Raw genomic sequence first — 19,608 nt, 5'->3', positions numbered from 1 at the left:
TCTTTTCTCGGAAAAAAAAAACAAAGATTGTCTATTGTGGTAGACAAAGATTGTGGTGGTTGTGGTAAACAAAGATTGTCTATTGTGGTAAGATGTCTAATTGTTTATTAATTAGTTAAAATGTTTAAGCCAGTGGAGATATTTACGCATGAGGATAGAGCAAAGAGTCCAAATTTACCTTTTTGATGCACAAACGGTAAATTTTGAATTTGAGACAAATCGTCAAACCGCATCTTATTCATTCTATAGAATGCGGACCTCGGCGACTTAAATTCTTTCAGAAGTTCCATCCATAGCAAAGGTTAAAAAAGATCTCTTAGCTGATAGATTTCGCAGACTTTCAACACGCCACAGCGGCACAGAAGAAAAGGATGGTAGAAACTGCAAAAGAGATATCTTTTCAAACCCTGATTTTTAATTTGACATAAACAAGCTTACAGGTTGCATAAAACTGAAGCCGTGAATACAATATAATTGAACTAGGATAAACGAAATACAAACAAACGGCAAAATTCTTACATTGATATCGCCTACATAAACTGTCAAAGAGTGCTTTAATAACAGAAAATTGCGCTTAGCGCAACTCTAGCTTAAACTAAGCTAAGAAGGAAACCGGGTTTTACATAAGGGGAATGCTTAACTACGCTCGGTATGCAACCGTACGAAAGTGAAGGTGTAACTGATGACAAAACGATGACAAACTGATCAAAAATATTAACGAGGAAGTATGAGACAACAAAACAAAAATTATTAACTAAATACTAATTCCAAAAATAATTAGAAAGCGATCAGATGTTACACTGCACAGCCTTTTTCTCTTTCTAAAATTATCTATGATAGTTCCACCTGAAGACATGATACATTAATTAAGTTGATTAGATATACTACTTAGGGTAAAAGGTCTGTGTATTACTTATTAAATCAAGTGCAAATGTCTAACATCAAACAATTATGAAAATTATTCACTCCGTCTTACGAAACCAGAGTCGTTAGGATATCACATAAGGAGAAGAGATTTAGAGCCTTAAAAATCAAAGCCAGCCGAAGATTTATTGCTCTCTTTATGGATTTCACTCCCAGTAATCAAATTATGTTCATTCTTGTCAAGCCATGAAATCAAGATTGTTATGGCAATAGTCCACCCAATGTACTGTCGTAAGTTTAACAAGAGAATGAGCATTGTTAAATATAAACACTAATTTTGACCTAACTGAGGCAATGATTGTAAAATCGTACGACCAACGCTCACTGCAGAAGTCATCCCTTCATTCGTCACAACCGGTTCGGGAAAATTACGCCTTGAGGGTAGAGGGGAAGGAACAATGAGCATTGTTCATTAAAAACTAACTGTGACCTTACTGAGTCAATGATGGTAAAATCGTCCGACCAATGCTCACTGCAGAAGTTCTTCCTTCATTTGTAACAACCAAGTCGAGAGAATTACGCCTTGAAGGTACAGGGGAAGGAAGTGGTGTTATTCGGGGAGGCGTCCCACTATTGGAAGAAACAACTACCCCTGCTTTCTTCATGGCCACCATAGTTGTTGCCCTGAATGCCTCAGTAGTGTTGTTTTCAGGATGAAAGAGAATCACGCGAAGTTTTGGAACGTACATGATGCACAGAACAGCATAGCCTGAACTAAGAATTCCTAAACAAAACACGAAATTGCGCGTCGAGCCTGTGCTGTCATAATAGGCGGGAAAAAAACTCAGCCAGAAAATACAAAACGCAAACATGGCGAAACAGATGAATTTTGCTTCGTTGAAATTTTCAGGAAGCTTACGGGCTTTAAAAGCAAAGTAAGTGCATAGCAGGGCAATAATCAAAACGTACGCCAGAATAACAATGTTTAAGAGTTCGTGAGATTCGTCGCAGCTAATTATTTGCCATCCTTCTCTTGAGTTGTCAACCTTAATCATGACATTGGGTGGATCAACAATCAGCCAAATCGTTGTCAGAATAACTGGAACTAAAGTCATTATGACCGCAACGATCACCTGCATCTTATTGCTGATGAGATAGCTGCTTGAAGCGGTCAGCCGAGACCTGGCTTGAAATATGCGCAGGAGTCTGTCTGTCTTTAACAGCATTATGGAAGTACAGAGGGTCAAAGGAATTGCAAAGGAGAATGGAAATGCTGTGCAGCCAGCTACTGTTGGTTTACCAATCGTCACCAACGGTAGAGCGAAAATAGCTACGATGCATCCCAAGTGCACGAACGAGAGCTCTCGATTGGATGCTTTTACCACAGCTGTGTTGCGATACTTGTAAAAAACTGCCAAGACACTGACAGATATAAAAACTCCAATAACAGCGAGTATGGCTGCACTAATCCCTTCAACATCTCCCCAGGAGAGGAAGTCAGATTTCAGCTTCACGCATTTGGTCCTCGGCGCGTTGGAGACGTAACCACTTGGGCATTTCCTACATTTGTCCTGTCCAGCCTTAGGCTTTATAAAATCAGTCTCGCATTCAACGCACTTCCAACAGCATCTCACACTTTCTTTGACCGGATAAAACCCAGCACGACACTCGTCTGAACAAGTTGAGATTGGTTGTTCTGCACTCCAACCATTCCACATGATCTTAGAGTTGTTACTGAGTGAAAGTTTACCATCAATTCCACTCCAATTACCTATCTCAACAAATTTCATTTCGTTATTGCCAGACCGTTGGAGGTTTTTAATCGCGTATGATCCGTAACGCAGATCCCCTTTTTCATCAAACATGATTTGTGAGCCAGACCTTCCCTCGAAGGACACGTTTTTTAGGAATTTCAGGATGTCATTCGGTGTTATTTCATCAACAGAAAGGCATTTTTCATGTGCATCCAAAAGAAAACTGCCTCTATCCTTGCAATCCAAAATATTTTTCACAGCATGAGCGACTGCGTAAACAGCGTCCATAACATTTGTGTATTTATTCCGGGGCAGTAGATCACCAGTTGGAGGACCAGCCTGTGGGTATTTTGGACAGATTATAGTCATATTTGAATGCTTGGTCTTGTAAACGTACAATTCTCTCTCTCTTACATGGACACGGCTGTAAGTACTGTTCATTAAACCTTCCGTGTCCCAGCTACAGTTAAATTTTTTTGTCCAGTATTCCCACATCCACGGATTATGATCGGTATTGTTTGGATTTAGACTCTTCAGATGTTCTTCATATGCAGTATGCTTTTTCAGCAATGGCAACACTCCAAGCATCCCTCCTACGACGTTTTCATCCAATGATTCCAGCTGCCACGCGTCTCCCCAGGTTTCCGTTCCAATCCAAGTTTTGCCCTTCAACCTTTTACGGGACGCTTCGTTTAAGAACCCTAGCGCATTCGGCCTTTCGCACCATAAAATGATCACTCTAACGCGTGGCGTGCTCTTAAGAGACTTGATAATGCGACGTAGTTCATTTTGGGGCAGCGAGGGATTAAAAATTTCCTCCAGAGCGATGCAGATGTTCTTCTTTTTAAGTTCTGATCGCAAGGAGTCTAGGCCTGCGCGCCCGTAAGCGTTATCAGATGCAACGATAGACACATACGTCCAACCAAACTGTTTCAGCAAATCAGCAAGGGCTTGAGCCTGATACGTATCGGATGGTATCGTCCTAAAGAAAGAATGATACACAGTCTTATCACTGAGAAGAACGCTTGTAGAGGAGTAGCTAATTTGAGGTGTATTGTCTACTCCTAGAAGATTTGCTACGTTAGTGGATATCGGCGATGAGGCCGCTCCAATTACTGCAGATATAAGTGTCTGCTTGTCAGTACATTTGCAATACCGAGTAGAGCAATTCTTGGAGATAATTTTGTCGATAGTCGTATTTCCAGCATCGAGAACAAAGTCGAGGGTAGCTTTCAATGCCACAGGCACATCGTTGCATGAATCTTTAATGTCATAGCCCAAAGTAAAATTCAGTGGGAAGAAGCGGGGATCGTGGTTGATTTCATTAATAGTAAACAACATCGCTTCGACCCAGTTAACTCCGTAAAAATTGATATCGTATTCTTGTTGTGTCCCTTTACCCGTCGGTTGCATAACATGAACAGGAAACAACCCACCAAGAATCAAATCAGCCTCAAGGTTGGAGATCCTTCTCGGATTCTCGCAGTGTTGACCATGGTTAACTCCAGCTGAATGTCCTTTGCTCGAAGTGGTTACCAGAATACAGAAGACAAACAAAAAAAGCTTCATTGTATGCCAAGTATATTTTATCCTGTTACGTCGTTTCTTGTTTTAGGTTGCGCTAGCCACAAGGTAAAACGGCTCTTACGGCACGTCGACTCAGGGAACTTGAGACAGCGATGGCGATTCGTAGCGTGCCTCCAACATAGTTGAGCACTATTTCACACAAGCCAAACCAAGAGTTTCAAAATATGCTTCAAGAAAATCGACGATGAGTATGAGTGACGTGAAAAATGATTAAACAAAACTATCGCCTAGGGGCATGAATAATCTCTGCACGTTTTTAACCGGCTCGACTTATAACATCTATTAAAGCCGAAAAGCATTTCACATTGATCCGGCATTTACAGCATCGTAACAAGGAGCAGTTATTCAAATATTTCAAGCGCGAGAAACTGCAAATCAGAAGTTCCCAATGTACAGTTTATTTGCAGATTCTATTTGAACTGCCTTCAAACACGACTCTACATCACTTCATATGAATATCATTTGTAATTTTTTTTTAATAACAAGGACAGTAAAAAAGATTCACTCCTAAGCTTCTTGTTCTTGTTTAATTACCTTCCGGGTGTGTGATTTTTTTCTCCTTTTTTCTAGATTCAAAGTGTAAATTCTGAGGTCCAGTTGGGAAATATTAAGAAACGGATATAAGAGCTCCTGCGTCATTAAGAACAAATACAGCCCTGCGAGAAAGTTGGCCTGTTTGAATAAACGCGCATGGAAATGTTCTCCTCACCAATTGGAAACAAGAAAACGAGTTTTCATGTTTGTTTTCTTGTCATGCGAGGCGGGATGTCGTATGAATTACTCATTCCCTAAGGCCTTTTGAATCAAATGAAGGGGAAAAACATCGTGCAAGAGAAAAGTTTTGTGTCTTGTTGGATAGAATCCTTGCGATTTGTTTCACTAAGTGAGTAGAGGGCAGCACGATTAGATTCGTGACGGTTCGCTAAAATGTCAGTGGGAGACAGCGATGCTATTAGTGCCTTTGACAATGGAACCTAATCCCTATGCAAATTGCCCTGAAGCTTTAATAGCTTGTCCGGTGTTAATCTTTTGTTGTTAGGTTCCGAACGTGTCGAAAGTAACATTTACCTTGATGACTTGAGCAGGTGATCAGTTTGATAATATGAACCCGCTAAATTATCGCTTTATCTTACGCGATAATGCAGACATGATAGGAATTAACCGTGTAAGCACTGAGATCTTTTTGACATCAAATGCTAATGCAAGTTGTATTGCATATTCATGTTGCAATGTAAAATTTCAATTTATCATCATTAGTTACCTCTCTCCAAAGGTTCACGAAAATTGAAATGAATGAAAATGTAGAAATGATTAAAATAATTAAGTGTATATGGCAAAAAAAATCCAGGAGAAGTACAGCTCTTTCTCCATTTTTCACTCATTTTGAAAGCACATCACGTGAGTTTTGTTGTTCCTCGTTTGCCCTCGTTTTTGAGAATGTGTTGAAAGACAATCCTCTATCTCTTTGGTTCGACCCTTTTTGCACCACCTTTCCGTCGTACTTTTAATAACAAAAGGATAACAGAGCCTTCAGGAAAATGACAGGTCATTTCCACTCAAAGTCTTCGTCAAATTAACATATAATTCAAGTATTCCTTCATGTATAACAATACAATAACAAAACAAAACAGATATCAACATTTCCTATATTCGTTTGAAGGTTATTATATAATTCAACACAAAAGTGATGTGACTTCTGTGTATTTTACCAAGAGATCCTTGATATTGTGAACTTCATAAAAGGAATTCCCAAAAAATTGAAAACTGTTAAGGCAAACAATAACTTACTCCCACATTATCTTAAAAGTAGTTAAAAATCCAAAAGGGAGTCAAAAACGCAGATCATTGGCTGTTTTCATTGATAATTTGACGCTGACGATAATTTGCTGCTGTAATCCTTCCTTAACTAAATTAAATGAAAAGCAGCTTCTTTACTGAAAATAGAATTTACATCACGGTTGGTGTAATTTGAAGAGTTTGTCCTATTCACAATGGTCACTATTAGCTATCCGTATAAATCTTCCTTATCCTCAGTCATGGCTTTTCTCATTTAGTTAAATATCGCCTCTTTTCGGTTTTTCTATCCTACTCCGCAAATAGTTTGTGGTCTCGTTCAAGATGTAGGTAGGTTTGCAGAGGCAAAAAAGTAAAAAATCGTAAAACATTTCATACTGTCGCCTCTGTAAATGTAAATGAATAAGTTTCCTTGAGATTCTTAGAACTCTTAGGTTTCTATTCTTGTTTAGAGAAGATATGTGTTCAGTGATCGAGTTAACCCAGTGACGTTGTAAACTACTGCAAAAACCAACGATATTCTCTAATAAAGTTTTGCAAAGTAGGCTACACTGGAGTTTTTTCCTCCAAAGAAGTAAACCTCTGGTCAGTTCTATGTTCAATCATTTTATGTTAACTTTCTGTCACCTGTTTACATTCAACCTTGCGTATGATTCTGACGCACTTTTCTTTACCCGTTAGCCCCTTGGAGTGACTAGCATCTAATTTCTCCTTACTATATCACCCCTGAATCAATCATGAAAGTCGTGAGGATAGACGAGATGATCACCAACCAAAGAAGCTCTTGATTGTGAAACAAATTCTCCTTGTCAGCCTCTTTGGAAATGTATGGAGAACAGTATAGAGAATATGCATACTGATGTTAGGGTGTAAAGGGTAAAGTTTTTTCGAACAAATCGAAAACACTGCTTAAGAGAGCTCAGGTATCACATCTCATTGAGCTTAAACACTGGATTGTACAGGAACAACTTTTGGCTTACTGTACAAAAAGGATCTGCCAGAGCCTTTTTTGTACTGTACCCAGAATGCACCATTGACAAAAACAACTAGCCATGAACAATTGGAAATTAATGCTGTGTGGAAGATCGTTTAATCCACGTTTATCAGTAACATCAGCATGTACATAATAATATTTGCAATACTAAATATAGATACTGCATAAATAGGCACACTGCCTCGTAAAACATTTAATATTAGGTAAATAATACAATTCAAAATGCTAGCATCCTTACTGAGTTGCAATACCTCACCTCAGAATAATGTTGCTGTATATCTAAATCGGTTCATAAGACTTGACATTAAATATGGATTATAACCATAATAAATAAATTTGATTATAGCTATCTGAGTTTCTATATCAACTAACAAGAAAATTTGTTCTTCATCATTAAAAAAAGTGATGGGTCCCACCACAGTAGATCAATTGACTACTGTTATATTACACCTGTGAGAGCCACTACTCACAGAGCTTATTGAATTAGCATACCCTGTGGAATCTAAATTATACATCATGTCCTCATGATGATGGTTCATGATAAATGAAGTCCTAATTGCCTTCTTAAGTGATCCAAACCTTTTGCTTTCTCGTAATTTATTACTAATTTGGATTTTAAAAACACTTTGCCATGTTTTAAAAATTTTTGTCATGGTACCAGATTGTGGTACCACATAAAATTCTACAATTAATCCGAGGAAAGTTAAACTCCAAGGGTTTGGCTACACTAACCTTTTCATCTAACATACCCTCTTTTTAACTGTGTAGTGTTTCATTTACATAAAATAATATTGTAATATCTTATATTGATAACTCCTGGTGCTTGGAAGAAAAACAAGCAACAACACTCATTATTATAATGACAACCTTAAATTATTAGTGATTGATTAGAACATCTTCAATTTCATATCAAAATTCCTGAGCAATTCCTTTGATAGCCATAAATAGCACAATACTTTCTTTATAATTAATGAAGCATTAGTATTAATTAATAATAAATTAACATCAATTTGTCATTGCTGGTTATTTTCTTGTCTTTGTATTCTGTTCACCTAACAGAGTCAAACATTGCCAGACTTTGCTTTATTGACTCATCCTGAAAAGTCAATCAATAATAATTATCAAATATTAATAAATGAAATCCATCTGATGAGTTTTATAAATTTGGAAGATTTCAGCCTGTTGCTTTCAAAGTGTCCCATAGGGAGACCAATGCACAGAATGGTTAATTATGTTGACTCAGACACATTGTTTGTTAACAGATATTGCTGAGTATTTTTACAAATTGTGCCATATTTTTAGGAGCCCATAGGGTGGGTCAAAATATTAACAAAGAACAAAAATAATCAGCCCTACTTCACACCAAAAATGTCTGATAAGTTATTTATTATCCAACTGCTTTATTTCATGCACATTTCTTAAAACATGAGAAAAGCCAGGCAGATTAAAGAAGCCTAGCATGTGTAGCTGAAAGGTTGACAAGTGTTTTTACAGTACAAAATAACCAACTGTACAATATTGCAGGATATCTGTACTCGATTTGTGCATTATTTGTACTCTCCTCTGTGCAGTTGGATGATAAGGAAAAATTATCCTACTTATATATTCCACTTTAACTATTAGTAATAAATTTCAAAAATCATAAGTATATGAATCAAAGGGTAATAAGTTTCTAAAGAAACTGATATGCTGCCTCAGTGAGGGGTAGTACAAGTTGCTGTAATTTGGTTCTATCAACTGAGTTGATGGTGTAAATTGGCCATTGTAAAGATCTTCTAAAGCTGAAGTATCAACCATTAGCCCTTACCTTTCTTTCTAATGAAGGGTCAATGTTTGAAATGTCAGCTTTAGTAACTCCTAACAGTGGCCAACTTACATTATCAACTCAGTTGATAAAACCAAAGTTTATGAATCAGAAACAGCTGACAACATCTTGTGCCATATGACTGGTTGATCATACACAGCTGTACAATGTACTGTTACCAACAAGTACATGTAAAATAAGTTCTAGGATAAAAAGTTATAGGAAGAAAGGAGCCTCACTTTGATGAAGACCACACAATTCCTTCCCCACTAGATACTGCATTATATATGCATATAGACATGTCTTTATCATTCAAAGGGTATGCACTGTAATTTGGTGAACTTTATGTCCTTACCTTTTCACAACCTTGTAAAAATTCCTCTTCTGATATAACACCATCTTGATTCTTGTCCATTAGCTAGAGGAAATATTAAGAAAGTACATGTAGTACTAAATATTACACCAAACTACAATGGATTCGGGGTTTAGGTAATACTTGGTCCCAGAATCAAGAAATCAGACCAGTTGACAATCTTTAGTTAACTGATTTTTGTTTAATACAATGTATATATATTTAGTTTCTAATCAAAATGACCACCCCTTCATTTACTCCCAATTGCTCAGTCATATTTAGAGTTTAGACCTTATTTGTATACAAATTCTTTGTTCAATTTACATAACTTTCAATAAGATTGTATGAAGCAAAGTGTAAGCTCCTATATGCCCACCCAGATGTTGGTGTAGCATAACACCTTCATGATCATCATTGGTAACATGTACCTCAGGTTTCAGGTTATGAGTAGGGCCCCATTCTAGCAGACATTTATAATGCCAATCATAGCCTTCAGTTTTAAATGACACATACACACAGTATAACTTTCTAAAACTATGTATGCTCATTTCTCACCATAAATAGTCTCTCCACTTGTTCATCAACACCCATCTCAGCACCTGTAGGCAGTGCATCAATACCCATCATACAGTGCACTGAATGAACCACAGTAGCCATTTCCTATAATAACAATCATTATAGACCAAATGTTTATACCTTTATGAAAAAAATTAAATTCATTTTGCTGACAGTGAGGCAAAAGCCCTCCCTTTTCCCTTCTCAAATGTTTTTATGTACATGTACATGTTTTACATCCTTAAAAAAAAAAGTGTCTTTGATGTACAAATTTAAATAAGTACAACTTCGCAATATAAGATTGACATGAAGATGGACTTCTATGCAAGAATTGGAAACAAAAAAAATGTGAGTACTGGGAAAAACCTCAAAAATTACATGCATAGTCAGAAAAGACTCGTTTTCTGGATTCTACCACTTTAAAAGTATTTAAGTTGAGTACAATGCATGTGCATGAACATAATCAACACTGGTGGTAGACTTTTGATCATACATGTTTGTATGTTTTTAAAAAATGTGTATACTAAATAAATAAAAGATTTTATGCATTTGTTTAAACCAACCTCTCTTGTTATGAACCCATCACCATCGAGATCATACAACTGGAATGCCCATCTCATTTTTTCCTCCCTACTGCCATAAAGTGACAATGACAGGCCAGTAACAAAGTCCTAGGAAATTAACAACAGCTGTCTTAACCCTTTCACTCCAAGACAGAATTTCTCCTCACAATATCAATATAATATCAAGCAGACAACTGATGAGAATGATGAGAAATATTAATTAGGGGATTATTAGTTGATCCAACACCAAATTCTCCAAACTAACATCACAAGAACTATATGGCAGACAGTAAGGAGAACCATTAATGAGATCTTGGGGGTTAAAGGGTTAAATAAGAATTTTCATCAAGCAGCTTCTGACTATAACCACAGTGACTACTGCATTTGACAGTTACCACTTCTTGAAATGATAATAAGAATAAGTTCGCTACACTCATGAATAAATAATACATATTATAATTCAAAATAATAAAATAATATGCAGTAACTACAGTGACCTTAAAACTGAACAAGCAGGAACAACCAATCTTACACATTTTAAAGTTCAACTGTGTTTTGTGCATTTGCTTGAATTGTAATCTTAATTTTACAAAAGGTTTCCACTTACAGTGAAACTCCTAAGTGAAAGAGGAATAATTTAGTGAAATAAAATAAATAAAAATCAATAAAATTGAGATCAAGAGGAGTGCAGCACAGTCATACACTTGTCTCACTTCTCTTAATCTCATTTTTATTGACATCACTAAACTATTCCCCTTTTACCTAAGAGTTTCACTAAGTGTGGCATAGTCATACTCTTGTCTCACTGTATAACACCTCACTTATGTTATTGTTTTAGAAAAGTTCCTGTATGTTTATTGTCATGACAATAAAATTGCAAAATAATATGAGTTTATATCAGCTTTTAGTATACACCAGACAAGTTAATATTACTTTTTGCATGTGTTGATTTGCTAGTTTGGAAGTGACTAGCAAGTATTATACACCTCTGCTCAGACAATGAGGCAAAATTACACATAAAGGGTTTAATTTCTGATCATTTTTCAGTATATTAAAAGGAATAAACTTAGATTTTGGTATCTGTGTGGCATACATGTACATGTATATGAATAAAAATATTCACCGTAATGTCAATGAGAGCATTGGATATTTACCTCCCTGCTTTATAGATAAATGTACATATACAGGTGTATGTTTAAAAATGTGGTGCCTGTACAAAAACCAGTTACCTCAAAAGAGACTTTTCCATCCCTATCATGGTCAAACACATTGAAGACATGGTTTGCATAAAGACTTGAATCTAAAGAGAAAACAGATATTGAGCCAAGTGTACAACAGTATTCACAATTAGGAGTAGGTTGAACACTGTATGTGAAATTGTACTCTGTACATCGCAGTATAGACAGACAGACGCCTTAATCTAATTTTTAGGTTCAAGGTGGTCTTTTCAGGTGCTTGAAAGCAACCTGCTATCAACAGAAGCACAGTAACATAACTGTCATATAAAAGCTGCATAAAATTTAAGTTACATGGAAGTTTCATAAAATCAATTCTATACAAAAGTTTCAAAAAATTAATGTCAACTTATACATAATATTAAAATTTTATACTAAAAATAAATGCTTATTGAATATATCATTATCAAGAAAATTTATTAAAATCAATACAACCCCAGTGATAAAAAGATCTCTTTGCAATTGCTTTTCTGACAGCAGGTAAATGAAGCAGATCAATCTGTACAGTTACACACCAGTGAATCGCATTCATTTGTTAAAAGTAAAATGGTCCTTAAAATATTATGGCCAACACTCCACAATACATTTCTATTTACTGTAAGCTGTGGATACAGATATTATCATCAACCATAAGATCAAAAACCTGTAACTGGAAGATTATAACTGTTCAATATACAATCATGTAATCTGATTCACCCTATCCACATACAGTAATCAGTTACACTAATAAAACTATTCTCCTTTTTATCTTTCTCCAATTGCATTCTAGTTTTAAACACAGACAGATAGTAAAGATCTCTGGGTGGAACATAAAAAAAAAAGAAAGAAATTAGTCCTCAAAGGTCTACTAAATGTCCATAGGGATTTATAAAACCAATTTTCTTCTCGAATGATTAATTACTTAATGGTTATTTATATAAACTACTATACCTCCATATGGGAAAAACTGGGCATAAATTTTCTTAAATGTATCTCTGTCAACTGTGCCATTGGGACATTCCTGAAAAATGAGTGAAAATCAATTACACTTACAATGTTTCAAAATACTCAATGGTCTAAAAAATGCTACTTATGACTACACTTATCTCTGCTCTGTTGTAAACATGCACAATGCAGAAGGAACAGATAAAATGAACAGGGTTTTCAACTATAAAAGGTAATGCTTCCCCCTTCTTCTTGAGCCTTATTAGCTTGGTGCTTAGAAACAAATCAGAGTACAGTAATTGAAAACAGTAATCCATCAGTTCATATACTTCCACGCAGAGTATAGGAGAGGACATCTAAGTAAGCCAATGAATCAGGTATTCACATTACAATCAAATTAACAGCCATATGCATGTTCATGTAAAGCCACTAACATTTTTAAACCCTCTGTACATCCTTTGTAATTCCTGTCTGGTGAATTTTGTATTTGCCATCAGCTCTTCAATTCCCTCCACTCGTACTCCAAAATGTAAACTGGCATCTCTACTTTCATGGTCTATATGAAAGAAAATGAAGACAGAGTTTGTAAACAGTCTAGCAAAGACCAACATTAGAAGGGACAAGAATAAGCCAGCAACTGGTCCAGATAAATGTGGTCATAACAAGTATTAAAACAAGTATCATATATCTTCAATGCTGTACTTTAACTATTGCTGAAGCCATTCCCCATCATGATTTCACTGGCCAAGACATGGATGTCTCTAAAATGCATTTGTATCATATCCATCTACATGGACACATAAATCTAAATGTATGAGTAAATAAATATAAAATGTAAAATATCATATAAAATACTTTGTGAGTAGTATTTGTTTTCAGTTAGCAATTACTGCATGTACATAAATATGCGCATGCATAAGTACATAGTTACACATTTCTATCAATAATTAATACTATTGTTATGTTCCTGTCTGTAATAAAATCTTAAAGCCACTTTTAGTTTGAGGAAGCTGGATCAACATTTAGACAAAAAAAAAAAAAAAAAAGACAAACCATCAAAAGTCATCTGATGGTTGTACATATACTAAATAAATTTTAAGGAATGACTGTATGTTTCTAATGGAAGATTGCAAACAAAGAGGCAAAACAGCAAAGGGAAAATAGTGTACTGAATTATAAAAAAATCATGTTTTCATATTTAATTACCTACATAACAAGCGAAAATTTAGACCAATAGCCTTGCACATGTATAAATGAACATTATTTCGTTTTAGGGATGTAAACCTGCTCAAAGATTACATTGATTAGTAATTTTTAGAGTCCTCTGTGTTGTTGAATTCTAATCTTAGGAATAGAATAAAATATAGAACACATGTAAATGCACTCATCCTAGTGAATAATCCAACCACAAGTGATTTTCAAATAAGGCAGCAGCCAGTGACAACATGTGGTTTGAATCAAATAAGCCTAAAATGCAACTTTAAAATGTCAACACATTTGCCTTCTAACATGCTCTGACATATGTTATGTTGCTATGTATAAAGTAATGTATATGAAAACCAAAAATTTCCCCGAGTCCTTGTACTGAATATAATCAAGATTAAATTAAAACTATACAGATTTGATTACAGATATGATCACATTATACATCAGAGACAACTCTTCATTTCATCACAGAACTAATGCAGATTCATAATGTGTACATGCACAATAGAAGTTCATTAATAATTCAACACAAGGGGGAATCGTGATTATTCAAACCTGCTGAGGAAGAGGACAATGTTTTGAATTATTATAAGATTGAAAGTATTGGTGGTAGGATTTCAGGGTTTGACCAGAGAGAAAGGAAAGTTTTGCTTTGAAATAAAAACAGGATTTTATGTACCTGTTCCTGGTATTCATATGAAAATGAAGACAATGAAATTAAAACAAGGAACTGACTTTCCACTCTATTGAACATGAGTGAATGTATTTTGATCTGAAGATAAAGATAGTTAGCCAATTACATTTAAAACTACCCATAATATCAATAAATAAACACCATTTTACACAGGAGTGTAAGCAATTTATTGATGTTCAAACACACATGTAGGAAATATTCACTACCCTGTTGCAGGAAGAGGGTGATATGAGTAAGACTAAGTAAGGCCATTATCACAAGTAAATTGTTTCTGCCAGACTCTCTCAGTCATTCATGTTAACATATCAAACCTGCCCAAGACAGCTAAGAAAGCTTCAAAGAGCATACAAAACAGACTTTGTTACTAAAGCACAGAAATGGAATGAAAGACTGGATGTTGAGCAAAGATATTTTCACCATTTGACATGTGATTTGCCAGAAATGCATTGTATGAAAAGTGGTTCCCACATGTATGATAGCAGGGAAAAAAAACCATTTTCCATTTCATCTTTGTGGGATATAATCATTGTCTAGGATTACAATGGGCAGATAAAAAAATACTATAATGAATATTGTGCTCTCAAAACATGGCTTATCTTGCTGCCAAATGACTGCATATTAAGATCTAGTTCAGAATATCAGACAGTACTGGCAAGCCAGATAATTTGTTGCAAAAAATGCATGTAAACAACAAGCACCCGACATAAAATTATCATCTACCACAACATATAGGGCATATGAAGCAATTGTTATCACAAAAGGTTATCAATTATTTTTTTAAATTGTACTTGGTCTGTAAAATTCCCAAACCAATAGAATGTTTTCCATTGTCAAAGGTTACATCAATAGATCTACAGCAAAGGAAAATCACAATCAAGCAGCTTAAATAATTTTTAAACAAAGTGAAAATTTTCACCACCACATATAGTATAGACGTCAACAATATTTCCACACAGCCTCATACTCATTATACATGCAGTTCTTGGATAAAGAAAACAATTGGTTGCTTTTGGAACGACAGCTTTGTTTTAGTACGGCGCGAGGTTATACGGAAATCTTTCTCAGAAGTCTTGAACAGTGTGTGTAAATCTGCAGTCAGAACTGAACACAAACATGATATGTTTGACTTTCAGTAGGTTAACGTTAAATATAGTTGGAGAGAGAATACTGGTGCATGTATAACATATATGTTCCATACAAAATGTCTCCTGAACATGTAACTATAAACAAAACAAAGATGAATCGAATACATTTTGAATCGCAAAAAGAAAGAGCTACTGTAGAACATAAGACTAAAGTAAATTTACGATACAACATGTCTCCCCAACGTGTAAATGTAAAGAAGATAAATTAAATTATCAAACACTATGTACATGAACTAACTTACTAGACAAATGTATAAACTTGCTTTGCAAAAAAAAATTTGACTATTGGTCAAATTCCCACAGATGCACCCCAGTTATATTGCATTTAATTTAGTAAGCGTATAAATCACAGCCCTTGACAAACCTTGGGACTTTCATCGGTTATTTACGGGAAAACAAGCTCAACTTCTTACCTGTAGACGACCCAAGATCCGATTTCGTGTCCAATCCTCTCTTTCCACCTTTTCGCCGAATGCCTGAAACAAGACGAAAAGTCAGCAGATCGGCCACGGCAATCCCAGAAATTTGCAAAACAGTGTGAGAAATGCTTACTTAAGAGTCTGCTTGTTTTTCCTAAGTCCTGACCCATTACTTAAAAATCCGTAGAAGGTAAAATCCCGCAGAATATCTCGCAGAACGTAACGAAATCAGCAGGTGAAGAAACAAGAACTTGTGCGCATGACACTTTTCTGTTTTGGAAAAGACCGCTGTAAATGACTGTAGGTTTCATCACCCCCAGACCTCTTTCGCCATTCGTTCCCTCTTCTTTCTTTGCCTTTAGTCCACCTATACCCGTAGTCTATTATTGCATTCGTGATTGTCAAACCAGCTTGAGCTGCCTTTCTACTCACCGTTGACGACTTGCTTGAAGTGCGCAAACTTGGACAGACGTTCATCATGGGGACATTCGCATTCCTCGTCGCCTAAATTATTTTTGCAGCTTGACTCAGGACTCTTTCCCTCCAGCATTTGATCTTTCTCTAAGTGAGGTGACGAACTATGTTTGGAAACTAAAGAGAGGACGCAAAAAAAATTGAGGCGAGAAGTGACACGTGCACACGTAGTCTACTATCGGTTGCTTGCAATTGACTAGAATTTCTTTTAAATATACAAGTTTTGAATCGCCCCATTTACACTGTAAGCCACGCAAGGTAATACGAAGTCCAGAGGCGGATTATTAGTTTTCTCGAACTAGTATTCTGGAGGAGTGAAATCCGGAATTTAGTAACGTTCTCAGACGTGTAATTTGAAAAGTGCACGGTTCAACAGCCTGAAAAATCAATTTCCTCGAATGGCTTGTCGATAGCTATGCCTTACTTCACGATTATAGATCAAGGTAGCTTAACGGGCAATAGAGACAGAGAGCTTGTTACGATACGATCATGAGTGATTTGCACTCACCCAGATAGAGTTTTCAGAGAGTACTGAGATAGCTTGACCTTCCGTGAAAACTCATCGATGTGTTCTCTTCACTCCCAGCTCTGGAAAAAAATTCTTCCCTTCTCCGGCGAGACAAATAATGACCGCGGAAAATTATCCGAGCAAATGAAGAGCCGTTATCGTTAAATTGTTGTTCATTTTTACCATTTTTCAAGCGACGATAGAAATTTGTCGGCCACGAGTTGCTCTTGTCCTTGGGTTCCTTCAGAACTTGGTGGCGCGTACTCGCTCGAATGGCAAAGGAAGTTTTTCACTAATTTTTAAATGCACCGCCGCAGGGCAATTTCTGGATGCTTCTGAAGCTGTTCGCGTTCATGACGCTTTGAATAGACAATAGGTACTGCCATATGTCAATGCTGTTTGAATAGTATTGTATAAAATACAAGAAAAATATACTTCTTTATCTTATCTTCATCTTTTTTTTTCCATTCACTGATGCCACATCAAAGTTTCTTTCAGAACTCAGCTGGATGAAGGTAGCTGTGTTCACCTTGTCACCCACGATGTTTTCCAAAATTAGTGAATCACAGAGTCTATCAAGATTTCTCGAATAACATTAGGTTTGTTAATCGTTTATCAGTTGAAGACTATTTCACTCGTTCAGTATCTGACTAAAACGAAATTTCTGATAGTCTCTAACCTAAAAGCGTTGATGTCAAAAAAATTTAAGAAATACCGTTAGTCAGCAAGACAGACGTAGCTTTTACAGCAATTTCAAATTTCAACCTCAAGCGCTGACTATCTAATTGAAGAGGTGTCTCAAGTTGTAAACAACTCAGCTCAACTCAGCCTCACGGAATTTTATAAAACCAATTATAAATGAGAAGTTATGAAAGAAATCTTGTATGATAATCACATCACTTCAATTGGACGATGTTCGTTTACGAGGTTTGTATTTGCATACGGGTGAATCAATATTCAGCATCGCTTTCCTTTTCTCACTTCTTCAATACGAGGATCTTTAAATATGACACTGAAGTTGCAAAATAAATTAAAAATGAACTTTTTGCTATCAGAGGTAAAAGCCCTTCAGTTTCGAAAGAAGATGCCAAGCAGATACGAAGACACAAAGGAGAAAACACATGACACCATCGAACTTCTTCAGGCGCCCTTCTCAGGGCACTCACTCGACAATTAGACAACTGTCAAGAATCATACATTCAAAATATGCTACCATTGAATTTAAGCCTCAGAGTGATTATGTCAAAACAAATTATATTTAAGTGCATCCATTTTAAATATGAACGAAGGCCGGCTATTCTTTTTACATTTTCTGTCCACGAAATGTCGTTTTTCAAAGATCGAAGCAGAGCAAATTTAAGTGTAATATCGTGTGTCGTGACTGTAAACATACATACGAGATCTTTGAAAATCGCTCGGCAGCCATGGTAGAGTGGACAAACTTTGCTCGCGGCAATTGATTTGCACTTCAAGGAATCTTGTAAAACCTACCTTGAAACATTGTTTTGTTTGAACTCTCAGCGCCGCCCATTCCGTCCCATGATGTTGAGATGGATGCGTGGCTAATAACTATCTTTCAGGTCCTATTAATGTTTCCTTGCTTTATTTCATCCTGGCTGCATTCTCTTTAAGAAATGAATAAATAATTGATGACCCCAAGAGCAGGTACACACAAGTAGATTTTAACATAATTATCATGATGCACTACTATGGCAACTGTCAGTTCCAATAACAACCCCGGGTTCTCAAAGAGTTCTATAACAATTGACAAGGTTCCTGCTGTGGGCAGTATCGCATTAAAATCCCAAAAGCATTGTGCAAGACTAATTCACAACAGTAGGTGAATAACACCGCTTTTGTGATTAAATCTCTATCACCTTTATTAAACTTCAAAAAGGGGTTCCAGCATCGTCCACTATTCTAAAAATACATCCTCTTTGACTGAGTACTTTTTCCATCGAAATATTTGAAAACAATTATAAAAATTGGATGTTGGAGTGAATTTATACGATAACCTTGATAAGAGTTGAACGCATAAGTAAGAAAGTGCTTTCCAACCGGTTGAGTATAATGTTTAGGCTTGCATCGTGATTTTCAGCTGCGTATATGTTCATACTCAACGTAGTTAGTATGGCTGCGAGGATTTGCTATTCCGTGGATCAGGTGTGGCCGAATGACCGAAATTATACTTTAGAAAGCCAAAAAATCGTGGCAACCTCAACCTTAACTTATCATCGCACTTTACGGCTCTACTGCGGTTAGTCATTTGTTTCAAGAGAACATAAAATTATCTCTTAGTTGCTTCCATTTGCAGTTTGTGGGAGGTGGACATCCCTAATGCACCAAGAAGAATCCGACGAGTGTCACTTAAGTCACAAGGCATGGTGTGACCACCTTGCATAGATTGACTTCAAGAGCATTTTCAAATTTTATTGTGAATAGTAAACCTCAGATAACAGTATAATGCTGTAGACATTCTTTTTATTCCCATAAGTTACATGGAATGGGTGGTACATTTGCATTTTCACTGTATTAGTATCAACGTTTGTTGAATAAATAAATAAATCCTCTCCTTGTGCCATAGCTTAATTGTCATAATTTTAAAAACTATAGTAATTGAGTAAATACATAGCTGCTATGAATTAATTTCAAGCTCACAGAGCGCAATGAAAATTAATAACCTGAATTTAACTTTTCGTAAAACGATGAAGTTTTCCGGGCAGCAATTCTCATCTT

The 19,608-nt window shown here is 36.1% G+C and overlaps 2 protein-coding genes and 1 long non-coding RNA gene across 6 annotated transcripts in view; 1 reads left to right on the top strand and 2 right to left on the bottom strand.

The window, feature by feature from the left end:
• Positions 1-19,608, top strand: part of LOC131796134 (uncharacterized) — a 30,753-nt gene that overhangs the window by 2,484 nt on the left and 8,661 nt on the right. The window lies entirely within an intron of this gene.
• LOC131796132 (extracellular calcium-sensing receptor-like) lies at positions 389-4,586 on the bottom strand. Its single transcript, XM_059113773.2, has one exon. The coding sequence runs from the start codon at positions 4,185-4,187 to the stop codon at positions 1,356-1,358; it is 2,832 nt and encodes a 943-aa protein (XP_058969756.2). The 5' UTR covers positions 4,188-4,586; the 3' UTR covers positions 389-1,355.
• LOC131796133 (calsenilin) lies at positions 7,071-18,499 on the bottom strand. 3 transcript variants are annotated; one of them, XM_059113774.2, is made up of 10 exons: positions 18,364-18,499; positions 16,323-16,481; positions 15,885-15,947; positions 12,861-12,982; positions 12,433-12,502; positions 11,497-11,567; positions 10,268-10,375; positions 9,705-9,809; positions 9,153-9,215; positions 7,071-8,089 (listed from the first exon to the last, which is right to left on the bottom strand). In XM_059113774.2, exons 1-10 carry the CDS (start codon positions 18,401-18,403, stop codon positions 8,042-8,044), a joined length of 849 nt encoding a protein of 282 aa, XP_058969757.1. In that variant the 5' UTR covers positions 18,404-18,499; the 3' UTR covers positions 7,071-8,041. The 3 variants fall into 3 exon arrangements, with proteins under 3 accessions (XP_058969757.1, XP_058969759.1, XP_058969760.1); XM_059113776.2 differs by lacking the exon at positions 18,364-18,499 and adding an exon at positions 16,873-17,157; XM_059113777.2 differs by lacking the exons at positions 16,323-16,481; positions 18,364-18,499 and adding an exon at positions 16,024-16,143.

The sequence above is a fragment of the Pocillopora verrucosa genome, chromosome 1 (assembly GCF_036669915.1).
Source record: "Pocillopora verrucosa isolate sample1 chromosome 1, ASM3666991v2, whole genome shotgun sequence".
NCBI classification, from domain to species: domain Eukaryota; kingdom Metazoa; phylum Cnidaria; class Anthozoa; order Scleractinia; family Pocilloporidae; genus Pocillopora; species Pocillopora verrucosa.
The sequence above is the reverse complement of the archived record's forward strand: the minus strand, read 5'-3'. Positions and strand labels throughout refer to the sequence as shown.

Bases quoted from the DNA above. Each gene is read 5' to 3' on its own strand.
- LOC131796133 (XM_059113774.2), bottom strand. From the start codon at position 18,403: ATGGGCGGCGCTGAGAGTTCAAACAAAACAATGTTTCAAG. The intron at 15,948-16,322 runs GTGAGTAGAAAG...GTCTTGTTTCAG, and splicing joins CTTCAAGCAAGTCGTCAACG to GCATTCGGCGAAAAGGTGGA. The intron at 11,568-12,432 runs GTATAGTAGTTT...TTTTCTCTTTAG, and splicing joins CCAGTTTTTCCCATATGGAG to ATTCAAGTCTTTATGCAAAC.
- LOC131796132 (XM_059113773.2), bottom strand. From the start codon at position 4,187: ATGAAGCTTTTTTTGTTTGTCTTCTGTATTCTGGTAACCACTTCGAGC.